This window comes from Vigna angularis, chromosome 1 (assembly GCF_016808095.1).
Source record: "Vigna angularis cultivar LongXiaoDou No.4 chromosome 1, ASM1680809v1, whole genome shotgun sequence".
NCBI lineage: Eukaryota > Viridiplantae > Streptophyta > Magnoliopsida > Fabales > Fabaceae > Vigna > Vigna angularis.
In genome coordinates this window covers 36107285-36119804 of record NC_068970.1, presented here as the reverse complement: position 1 = coordinate 36119804, position 12520 = coordinate 36107285, and the positions used below count along the sequence as shown (strand labels likewise).

The following is a 12520-nucleotide window of genomic DNA, read 5'->3' as shown; positions in this document are numbered from 1 at the left end:
ACCATAATGTCGCCACAGTAAACAAAGCAAATGCATTGACAATGGGTTACACAACACAGACAAACCATATAAAAATCAAAAGTTCTGGGGGGACCACACCGAAAGGAACCAAACACAAAACAAAACCTACCATAAATGCACCTTCGAATGTCGCTTTTCGTTCTTTACCCCACCAACACGACCTCCACGAATGCTCGTCCACTGACAAATGCTTTGTCTTAAACTTGATGGTTCTCGCGATCACTGCCTTTGTCTTCTTTCGCACAAACCAAAATGCCCTAATCTCCAACAAATCACCCCAAATCAATTTATCCCCAATTTCTAATTAAAACCCAATTTTAAAATCAGTTGCCCTAACACCACGTAAGCACGCACAAAATTGCATGTTGACACCTAACCACTCACTACTGCCACATCATCAACCCATTAACTCCGTTTCCTTATATTTAACGGAATGGACTAACTTGACTCACATAATTACAACTAAGGATCCATTACAATTACTTTTCTAAAGAGGGACTATATTGAGATTTCAGAAACAAACTGGGGACAAAATTGGGTATTAAACCATATTTTTAATAGTTCTTACCGTTTTCAGTTTCTTTAAACAACATTATGAAAGTAAGTAATGCTAACATTCTTATCCAAACTAAGAAACGGAATTATCTGCTACTTAAATTTCTTTTACATTTGTGATTATATTCTCTTGTACAATTTAATTCATTAATTTGTTTATTAGTAAATATGTTGCTTCATTTGTTTCCTTCATGAGTTCGAGTTTCCAAAAGAAGTGGGTCACCTCAATAAGGCGTGGACCCACACGCGGTCGAACTTGCCACGTGGCAGTGTAAGCAGGGGGCGAGTATCATCCTTGACGCTGCTGCAACGGAGCAGATCATATCTTCCTTGCGACCATGGTAGCCTCCATTTCTTCTTTCTTTTCTTCACCCGCCCAAATTCTTTGACCTTCTTCCTTTCATTTCGATTCACAGTCCCATTTCGCAAAAAAACCACAGATAAAAAGAAACCCTAAAAGTCGTCGTTCTCTCTTCTTCAGTCTCTCGCGTTCGGGACTTCGATCCGCGTGAATGTCCAAAGGCGCGTGGTAATGGCGGGGAAGTCAGACACAGTGTCGATCCGCGTTCCTTACAAGAACCTCCACGACGATTCTTCCGCTCCCGAACTCGAACTCGTAGATGTCGACCACCGGGGCCACCGGATCCACGTCAACTCGCCGCCGTCAATTCACTCGCCTTCGCCGCCAAGCAACAGAGCTTCCTTGGTCAATCTCGTTCTCAGTTGCACCGTAGCCGCTGGCGTCCAATTCGGTTGGGCCTTGCAGCTCTCTCTCTTAACGCCCTACATTCAGGTCCGATATTTGCGGTTGCGTGTTTCACCGGATCCTTCTCTTTCGCGCTTCGATTTGTTATTGCAATTGGAATGTGGATTTGTTTCTATATTAGTTGTTGCATTTGCAATGTGTGTCTGGAGCGTGACTTCCTGATTAACTATGTGCGCAGACGTTGGGAATAGGACATGCTTTTTCTTCTTTTATCTGGCTTTGTGGTCCCATTACAGGCCTTGTGGTATGTTACACTCTTCCTTTAATCTTATTGAAAAATGCAGTCTTTATCTTTGAGTTCAGTTGAACGTATGCTTGTGTTGTGTTCACCGTTTTTACAGCATTAGTTAATGCTATGTTGAACGAATTTATCTATTTTACGATGAATCGGCTTGTGTGCCGAACTCCTTGTTCATTCATGTTTGTCCCTTGCTGTTTCGTTCTTGTGTACTGTAATTTAGGTGGATCTGATTTGTTCTTTGATAAATAAATCTGTAATTCGCATTGTGAATCACTTTTTCTGGAAGGTTGACGGGTTGATGTGAACAAGTTTATGCTTTTGTTCTTGTTGCTTTTGAACTAGTAAGTCATATGTTTGCCTTAATTTTTCTTAAGGTTCAACCCTGCGTTGGTGTTTGGAGTGATAAATGTACGTCGAGGTTTGGCAGAAGGCGGCCGTTCATTCTGGCAGGATCTCTTATGATATCTGTGGCTGTAAGCATCGGTGACATTGGTTGTTTACTTTGATTTACTTTTCTACGCTACAGTATATATAAGCTAAGTCAAGTCTTGTAATTTAGGTGATATTAATCGGATTTTCTGCAGACATTGGATATGTATTAGGTGATACACACGAGCATTGCAGGTTACTGTAGCCAACCTTTTGTTCTTTTCTTGCTCATTTTATTTCTTCGACTTCTTGAATTTCTCCTATTTGACCAGTTAGGCGTTAATAAATTTATATATCTGGAATTGTAGAACATTTAAAGGAACCCGAACAAGGGCTGCTCTTGTATTTATTCTTGGGTTCTGGATGCTGGACCTTGCTAACAACACGGTGCAGGTAAGCTTGTTAAATTAATTGGTACCTTCTTCATTATATATTATCTTTTTTGTACAGATGCAATTGTGCAGCAGAAAATTTAATCTCCTTCATTTCTCCAATTTAATTTGTAGGGTCCTGCTCGAGCACTTTTGGCTGATCTGTCTGGTAAAGTTTGTCCGCCTCACTTGTTTTCTTTGTTAAATTCTCAACACCCACCATGGGATTATTGATTTTCATATTGTACAAAATACTTGTTTGTTGGGTAGTGAGGAGCCGTCGTGCTACTAAAATTTTGCTTCTATTTAGGTCCTGATCAACGTAATGTGGCAAATGCTATATTTTGCTCATGGATGGCAGCTGGGAACATCCTAGGATATTCTTCTGGTGCTAGTGGAAAGTGGAACAAGTGAGACTTGGCTTGTCTTTTATGCTTATTTATATATTTTTTCTGTCACCAATATTTGATATATGTTCTTATTAAATCAGTAATGGGAAACAAGACAGGGGAGATTTAGTTTTACACTTGTGAAAAGATTATGCAAAAATTTAGCCCTTTGAGAGAAACAGTGGTCAACATAATGGATCCGGAAGTGGTTTTGATAAATAGATTAAAGTAAATCCAAAGTTAGGAATTGGGTTTTGTTATTGTTATTGTTGCTTTTCCAGAAGTATGCTGGTTTTGACTTTGTATATTTGTTCTGTTTATATTTCATACTAATGCTTTACCGTCTCTTGTCGAAGCAGATGGTTCCCTTTCCTGACCACAAGAGCTTGCTGCGAAGCCTGTGGCAATCTTAAGGCAGCATTTCTTGTGGCTGTGGTAGGTTACTATTAAATTCTGCTAGATTGGACCTTCATATTTTACTTTTAGTATACGTTGTCAGTTGTCAGACATCATAAGCATGACTTATCTTAGAATGACTATTTTTTTTTTCCTTTTCCTTAGTACTCAAAAGTAAGCTCTTCCAGTTTGTATGATAGTTTTTTGTATTAATTTAATTTAATTAATTCTCTAGTGGGACGATAATCTTTACTTGCATTATCTTATGAAGCAACAACTCTACTTGCATTATCTTGTGCTCAACATCTTTGCGGACCGTACTCTTTTATGAAAGCAAAGAGAAACACTATTAGGAAAAGTTTGTGCTGTTATGGGGTTCGGTCATTAGCTTAATGATCTTCCTTGTTAAATCGCATACCGTTAAACTTAAAAGTTTTAATGCATAATTGATTTAATAGCTTGAAATCTCATCATACAATATTGGCAGGTGTTTCTGGCATTATGCACATTTGTCACCCTTTATTTTGCTGATGAGGTTCCACTTACCACTGCAAGTCAACATCATCACTTGTCAGATTTTTCTCCTTTATTGGATGAACAACAACAAAATGGTGTTGAATTTTCAAAATCAAGGCCTTTATCTGTTATGGGTGAATCCAATGACCAGAGAACTGAAGATCACATTGGGAAAGAGGCAGAGCTAAATCCTAAGAATTTCAAAGCTGGGGAAGATCATATTGAAAATGTAATGGATGGGCCTGGAGCAGTATTGGTAAACTTGTTGACAAGTTTAAGGCATTTGCCTCCTGCTATGCATTCAGTCCTGATTGTAATGGCTCTCACTTGGGTAGGTACTGCAGTATTTATTTGTGAAGGTTTCTGTTATCTGTGTTCTCAAATCGGTTGTGAAGGCACTTAGTTTTGTGCTGATGCTTCCTCTATGCAATCATTCTTATGTTCCCTTCAATCATGTGCCTTTCTGCAGTTGTCATGGTTTCCCTTCTTTCTGTTTGACACGGATTGGATGGGGAGAGAAGTTTATCATGGTGATCCAAAAGGGGGCACTTCTGAAATAGATCTTTACGATCAAGGTGTTAGAGAAGGTGCATTTGGTTTGCTATTGAATTCAGTAAGAACTCAAGATTGAGCATGTTTTCTTTGAGAGATTTCTCACAAGATTTACTGACGATGATCTAGAACTTCTTTTATCTTTATGTTAAATTCGGGGTTTTGGATTTTTTTCCTGCCGAATTACTGATCTGAGTCATGTCATCCGACGCTGCTTTTATGGCTTCATAGGTTGTCCTTGGAATTAGCTCTTTTTTCATTGAACCAATGTGTAAGTGGATGGGCACGAAATTGGTATGGGCGCTGAGCAATTTTATTGTCTTTGTCTGCATGGCTGGCACTGCTATCATTAGTCTGATTTCCATTCGAAATCATTCTGGAGGGATAGAACATGTAATTGGAGCAAGTGTAGCAATCAAGATTGCTTCCTTGGTTGTGTTTGTTCTTCTTGGTTTTCCTCTTGCGGTGAGTATGAGCTGTTTGATTTTTACATTTAAACTATTTTGTTGCACCACCGGATTCCGTTTCCTTTTAGATCTTCTGAAGCAACCATTCTATTATCTTTATTAAATATCTAAGGGAGTTCATTCATGACATGGTTGTTTCCCATATTTGTGGCAGATTACCTACAGTGTACCCTTTGCTGTCACAGCAGAGTTGACTGCTGATTCAGGAGGTGGCCAAGGTTGGTATTTGTTGTAGATAATTTTGATATGCTGAATATTTGGTCTTTTAAAGTTTCTGATCTCAAGATGCTTTGTTGGTTACGCAGGATTGGCCATAGGAGTTCTAAATCTTGCAATTGTTGTTCCTCAGGTACTTTTCTTTTTCTTCTCTAGTATTACTGTCTGTTTGTTACTCCACCTTTCTTAGAGTGAATCTTTTGGAGTTACAAAATTGTCTTGTTTTATATTGTTTTATCATTGTTACATGTGTCTGTTCATACTACTACATTAATGTTGTGCAATGTGGTGTTTTGATCTTTCCTATGCAATTAACTCTCCAAATTTCTTCCTTATTTACTATTTTTGGACACAATTCCAATGGACTTTATTTTGGAACAGGGTGCATAAAATTTATTTATAACTGAAAAACCACAATGAATATTAATAAAAAGTTTATTTACTTGTTTAGTCCTTCTAGTTGTACAAAATTTGTCTTTTAGTCCGTGTAGTTGTAATTCAACCATTTTAATCCTTACTCGTTATTTCATTAACTTTTAGTAATGCATACCATTTTTAATCTGTTAATCTCTAATTGTTTAAATTCATAGAAATTAAAATGGACAACAACAGTATGGTCAAGAACTAAAAAAAGATGATTTTTACATGAGACTAAACTGTAATGTTTGTTCAATTATAGTGGTACCAAATTAATGGTTGAACATTAAAAAATAAAAGGTGAAAGACTGTTCCCTCTATCCTAAACTTGCCTCTCCATTCTTTTCGTCCTGTTTGGTAGTTTCTTATTCTTTTGTATGATATTGGGATGAAACTGTTGGTACTGTGACCAATCAATGGTTGATTATAGCTCTCTGTAATAGTTTTCCTTGATGACATCTTACACTTTTAGAGTTTGAGTTTCTTGTAAATGTTGTGAATTCGGTTTTGATATATTATTGGCATCTTTAGATTGTTATATCCCTTGGTTGTGGTCCCTGGGATGCTCTCTTTGGTGGTGGAAATATTCCTGCCTTTGTTCTGGCCTCCGTTTGTGCTCTGGCTGGTGGTATAATTGCAACTCTCAAACTGCCAAATCTATCTAGCAATTTCCAGTCAACAGGATTTCATATGGGTTAGCCCTTCGAAGATCTATTCTGGCAATATTTTATCTTGTACATGTTGCTCTAAAATCGAGACTGCACCCAAAATATGGAGAGCTTACACGATGATTACTTGCTTTCCAATCTACAGAAGGCGCATGCCATATTCAAATTCATTCATTTTCCCCCACATTATGGGTGTCTGTATTTTATGTAACTCACTCAACAGTAGAAGAAAGCTTAGGGCATATAGTAACACGGTTTTGTAATCCTTCATGCATTCACTTATGCCTTGTTGGGATGATAAGTGTAATATAGAGGGGAAAAATAATAATGAAATGAAAAGAAATAGAAGACATTAATGAAATGAAAATGACGTACAAAAAAATATGTTTGCGAATAAAAATATATTGAAGATTTTTAGAAGAAATAAATAATCTATTTAATACATATATGTTTTGTAAAATTAAATAAATATTTTAACTTTTTACTTTATTATTTATAGTAATAATATTTATATATAATGCCGTAAAAATGCTTATTTTGTTTGTCTTATTTTTATCTCCAGATTCAAGTGGAGAGTTAATAGTTTTCGTGGTAGTTTAATAAATTATTTTCTAAAGCACAAAATTCCTATGGAATATCCAATTTCCTTTTTGGTAGTTAGATGTTGCTTGACTGGAGCATATTCGTTGGAGTCTAATCGATGGTTGAGTAGCAACAATTAAGTGAAAGAGTGGTGCGATTAAAATTTGTTCCTCCTTAATCCTAACGAAATGAAGTATGTATGAAATTCAACAGAAAATGGGATTGAAAATTATTAGGAAAAAACGCCCACTATGCTTACCGTCCAGGTTTATGCCTGGGAAATTTCTTCCTTCACTCCCATATTTTCTTCGCAACCTCATAAAACGTGGTAACCGGAAATTGTCTCAAGTGATTCTAATAGTATTGTCCTATCGGAATGCATTTCAAAAAATGCATTATATTTAAATTATTTTTAATATCAATTGAGTATCTTTATTAATATTTGTATTTAGGTGAAATTATTCTGATTGGTATCTATACTCTCATTTGGCATTAATATATATGTTTAATGACCGAGTTATATTATTGCAATTAAAATATTTTAATTACTTTTAATAATATTCAAGGGGTATTTTTTCTAATAAATAAATGAATTTAGAAAATGACAGAAAATATTTATATTTATTATTTTTATTATTATTGTAATTAATAATAATAGTAATAATAGGGGTTTGAAGGGGTGCAGAAAGAAAAAAGGAGGTGCAGGAAGAAATGGCGTTATCCCTGTTATGATATCCTACGGCTAACCTGCCCAAACCCATTTTAAAAGGATTATTCATGGGTAAGACAAGTTAGTCGTATTAGGAAGAACAAAAATGAGCACATGTGACATATAATGGAAGGGATGATGTAATAAAATAGAAGAGCATTAATTTTTATAATCGGAGTTGGTGTGATAAAATTTAAATTAGGCATTAGCGGCAAAAGAAACATTGTGTGGCTTGGCATGTGCTTGGGTGCAGGTAATCTATCTATTGTATATTGGTGGCAGGTCAATTCTGTCTCTTTTTTTTTTTCTTTCTTTTCTGCTGCTAAGAAAAGGTTAACCTTTATACAATAATAATAAAATAAAATGGCACAAGGACAAAGCATAAAGCAACGTGTTCCTATTACATAGCCTCCTTCATAAAATGACTCCTATTACACCCCAAAGGAATTTCATTTCACCTCCTTAACTTCTTTCTATTCATACACCATACTCTACTATTCCAAACCAAACACGTATTCAAAGTGTGGCGTATCACCTTTTAATATATCTATGAAACTTCCTGTGTCTACAAAATTTAAGTGCATATATATGTTTAACAAATTTTAAAGTTACTTTAGATTGCTTGAGAAATTATAAAATTCAAGAGAATTTTAAATGTTTAAAATTTTAATTGATTTTAAACTTTTTTCATTTTTAAATATTTTGTTCGAATAAATTCATTCAAAAAAAATTTAATTGGAGTACATAGCTCCATTGCATTATTCTGAACACATTAATCACAAATGTAGATAGATTGTTGTTGTGAGTACTGTAATGATTGAAGTTGTTGACAAAACGAAGTTAATGCTTTCAAATATTCTAATGTTGGGTCACAAATTTGTGTAGAGCAAATGTTGCTTCTTCTGAATCATGCTCCAAAACTTCCATCATTTATGTTTTATCATAACATAACTCAATCATTTTAGTGTCATATTACTAATTAGAGAAAAAAAAACGATAAATAGACATTTCTGTGTGGTGTATATTTATTCTACTTTTCCACTATATTTTAATTATGTTTTTGACACATTAGTTAAACTAGTGCAATATTTGGTTAAATTAATATAATTATGAGTTAAATTCATGTCCAAATAAAAATGATAATTGTAATACAATCAAACACATCATAATTATTAAAAAGTCTTATGAATTTTCCATAATCATCATTAACCTTGTGATAAGACAAAGAATCAATTGTCAAGATATTTGTGTCAAGATATTTGTGTATGTAAATCAAACATGATTGGTTAAACAAGTTGAGAATTACTAAAACCTGAGAAAACTCTAAGAGAGTAAATGGACGTGATGAAGATACATGGCACTTTTTTTTTTTCAAGATGACAATATTTTAATTAAATCAGTACAATATATTGATTAAATTAATAATATTATGGTTAAATTCGTCTTTAAATTAATACATCAATTATAACATATAAGAAATTTCAAAGAAAATAATGTTAAGTTCGCGTATATAACTTTTGTAGTATATGTGTATCACCACACTGCTATTTAATATGATTGAATACTTTATCAAAAAAATTTCTCATATTTAAAGTATCAATATAGACACCCGAGAATATCCTTTTGCTGCGAAAAAAAAACCTTTTTAGAATTACACTTATTTGTGTCAATTTATCAAAATTAATTCTAGAATAATAGTTAAGTAACCCTCGTAAAACTTCCAAACATGAGTTCTAATTATATATATATATATATATATATATATATATATATTTTGTAAAAATTATATATTTTCTTGTTGTAACAAAACTCGTTTTTGAACGTGTTTCTTTTTTTCTCTACAACAAGATCAATTTCAAATTAAATGTCTAGGTCTTCCAGAGCTACAAGTGAAGTTGAAGTCACTTTCGTAAGTAAGGAGATGCACTGCTTGACAGTTTCAAAGATCAAGGAGAATGTTGCAGATTTGTTGTCATGCAAAATAAGTCATTCTTTTCTCTATATAAGTGCACATGCTCACCTCTTAGAGACACACTTCTTATACATTTCTCTCTAGTCCTCTTTTCTCTTTAGCATTTTTTCTTCTCTCTATCATCTCTTTAAGATATTGGATTATTTATTATTAAAGTTCTTTACTAGTTCTGATATCTTTAAAAAATCTAAAAAGTTTTTATTGTATCTCAAAAGACTTGCACAACACATTGCAAATAAGTTCTTAACAACAATGAATCCATAATCCTCATAAAGTCTTTTTGTTCGTGATTTCATCAGTTTCTACAACAATCTTAAAGACTTATGGCTAACATTATTAATAACTCAAATTCGAGAATCAAAACATTGTTTTTGAAACTCATACGGTATTTGTGAAATTGTTCCCAAATGTGCTTAAAATCAAGGTCTTCTTTGGACAAAACATCCGGCGCTAGCAAGAATGTGTTTACTTTATTAGACATGTATGGAGGTTATATTGCCCTATATCTTCAAAACCCAACTCCTGCTAAATAAGTTGAAGACTAGATTCATGCAAACGAGGTATGCTAACACACTCTACTTAGAGCATTGTATAATGACTTGTTCGATGTGTATGCTTCCTATAAGGAAGTGAAAGACATTTAGGATTTGTTGATTCTCAAATATATTGCCAAAGATGTCGTCAAACAAAGATTCATAATAGAAAAATACTATCGATGGGAGCTGATTGAAGATAAGGACAGAAAGATCCAAATTAATGAGTACCACAAATTATGTGAAGATATCAAAGCAGAGAACATAATTATACCTGATGACTTTGTTTTAGAACTTCTAATCGCGAAACTACAACCATCCTGAACAGACTACAAACAACAACTGAAACACAGACACAAGCAGATGTCGCTTCCAAAACTTATAACACACATCATCATTAAAGATACCAATAGGAAGGAGTGTGTTATTGCAAGGGCTAAAATGTTATCTGTAAAAGCTAACATGGTAGAAGATAAACCTGCTCCAACAAGGTACCAACGAATCTAACCCTACCTTTAAGAAGAAGGGAAATTGCTTCATATGTGGAAAGTGAGGCTATCATGCACCTTAGTGCAGATATAGAGAAAGAAATGACAATAAGACAAATATAGTCAAAAGGATAGATACTATTGTTGTGGTCGTCTTATACATAAATCTAATGACTAATGTGAGTAAATGGGTGGTAGACTCTTGGGTCCACATATGTATAAACAGATGTACTTTTACCTCCTACACTAATATAGGCGGTGGAGAAGAACATGTTTATCTTGGTGATTCCAGAACAACTTCCTTCCTAGAAAAAGGAAATGTTTTTTAAAACTCACTTCTAGGAAGACTCTAGCCTTGAGTGATGTACTATATGTGTCCTATATCAAAGTTAATCTAATTGTAATACATGGTCCTTTATATAGATTGAAATAAGCACCAAAACAATGGTAGGAAAAACTTGACAATATGTTGCTTTGTGATAACTTTTCACCTAATGATGCTGATAAATGTGACTACTCTAAATTTGAAAATAATGAATGCGTCATTATATATTTGTATGTAGATGACATGTTAATATTTGGTACATACAATGAGATTGTCCCTAGAACTAAATTGTTTCTAGGTTCTAGATTTGAAATGAAAGACATAGGTGAAGACAATATGATTTTACGTGTTAGAATCATAAAGAAGGGAGATAATATATTGTTATTTTAAGAACAATAAATTGAGAAACATCTTAAGAAAGTTGTGTATTATGCATCAAACTAGTAAGTACCCCTTATGATGCTGATGCTAACTCTAAATTAAAGAAAAATAGAGGAGAATTTATTTCTCAACCTCATTATGCCTAGATAATTGGGAGCTTATGAAATTTAATGAGCTTTTCAATACCTTATATTACTTATGCAGTAGGTAGACTAAGTAGGTATACTTAATGTCATAATCACGAACATTGTGATGCACTTGCAAGACTTACGAGATACTTAAGAGCTCTAATGGATTATGCTATTGAATATAGTGGATTTCTTGTTGTACTAGAAGGGTATAATGATGCTAATTAGATCTCTAATTCAGATGAGATAAAATTCAATAATGGGTATGTATTCACACTTAAGGATGATGTGATGCAATTGTATGGATATCAGCCAAGAAAACAATTATTGCAAGATCAATAATGAAATCTGAGTTTGTTGCTCTCGAAATGACTGGTAATGATGCAAAGTGGTTGAAACACTGTTTGGTAAACATTCCACTAGGAATGAACGAAACCAACCCCATTTGTGTATATACATTGTAATTTCCAGTTGACAGTAGATAAAGCTAAAAACAAGAACTACAGTGGAAAGAATAAACATATACAATTGAGACACAATTTAGTGAAACAACTGTTAAAGTGTGGAACTATTTTCATTGATTATGTGAATTCAGAACGAAATATAACAGATATTTTGACTAAACCCTTGAGAAGAAATATGATTTTAGAAACATTAAAGGGAATGAGACTTAAGTCACTTGCAAACAAACATTAGTGCAGTAAGGGGAAATGACATCGGTTATTTTTGCTTATATGCATCGGTTCTGCAACCGAGACATATATGGACGAGGTAAAAAAGGGTAGGCTTTATGCCTCGGTTCTGAATCGGGGTAAAACGAGATAGGATTATGCCTCGGTTCTTAGATAACCGAGGCAATAGCGTGTTTTTTTCTAATTTTTTCAGACTTTAGGACTCGTACTGAACTGATGCGGTATGCATTTGGATTATCTCCTTGTTTCACCCTAAGAAGGATTTCTGACTGACTTCCATGTTTGCAGACAAACATTGCAGTCCTTGAAATAATCTGATATATTTTCTCATTTGGAGGCAAATTATGGAGTAGACTCTCTGTTACTGGGAAGTTCGGACGAAAACTAGACTCAACATCATAGTCCTTTGTCTCCATGGAAGCATTAGTATTTCCATATGAAAACGCAACAACATGAAAGCCAGCCGAACTTACTGTCATGCCTCGTTTTACTTTATCAGGTTGCAACTCTTTATCAACTGCTAAGGCAACATACACAATGGAAGCGTGCTCTTCAGATCCAAAGGAACCTGAAACAAAGTGATGCAAGTCAAAGTGTTTTTTAGTTGATGTTGAAAACTTGGAACAATACACAACCAGAAAATCCCAACCCGAGATCAAAATAGAGACCCAAGATTACGATGCACACTGTACTGAACCCCTTCTGA

The 12520-nt window shown here is 34.2% G+C and overlaps 1 protein-coding gene across 4 annotated transcripts; it reads left to right on the top strand.

Annotated features, from left to right (window-relative positions):
- Nucleotides 1-916: 916 nt before the first annotated feature.
- LOC108321795 (sucrose transport protein SUC3) lies at nucleotides 917-6347 on the top strand. Of its 4 annotated transcripts, none has more exons than XR_008245502.1 (14): nucleotides 917-1369; nucleotides 1521-1586; nucleotides 1958-2056; nucleotides 2143-2207; nucleotides 2321-2405; nucleotides 2519-2552; nucleotides 2694-2793; nucleotides 3132-3207; nucleotides 3656-4015; nucleotides 4154-4297; nucleotides 4590-4701; nucleotides 4858-4921; nucleotides 5009-5052; nucleotides 5868-5963. XR_008245502.1 is itself a non-coding variant. In XM_052869029.1 (14 exons), the coding sequence occupies exons 1-14, from the start codon at nucleotides 1109-1111 to the stop codon at nucleotides 6033-6035; spliced, it is 1794 nt and encodes a 597-aa protein (XP_052724989.1). In that variant the 5' UTR covers nucleotides 917-1108; the 3' UTR covers nucleotides 6036-6347. The 4 variants fall into 4 exon arrangements, 3 of the variants coding, with proteins under 3 accessions (XP_052724989.1, XP_017409145.1, XP_017409151.1); XM_052869029.1 differs by having other exon boundaries at nucleotides 1958-2075; nucleotides 2168-2207; nucleotides 4468-4701; nucleotides 5868-6347; XM_017553656.2 differs by having other exon boundaries at nucleotides 918-1369; nucleotides 4468-4701; nucleotides 5868-6347.
- Nucleotides 6348-12520: the final 6173 nt, after the last annotated feature.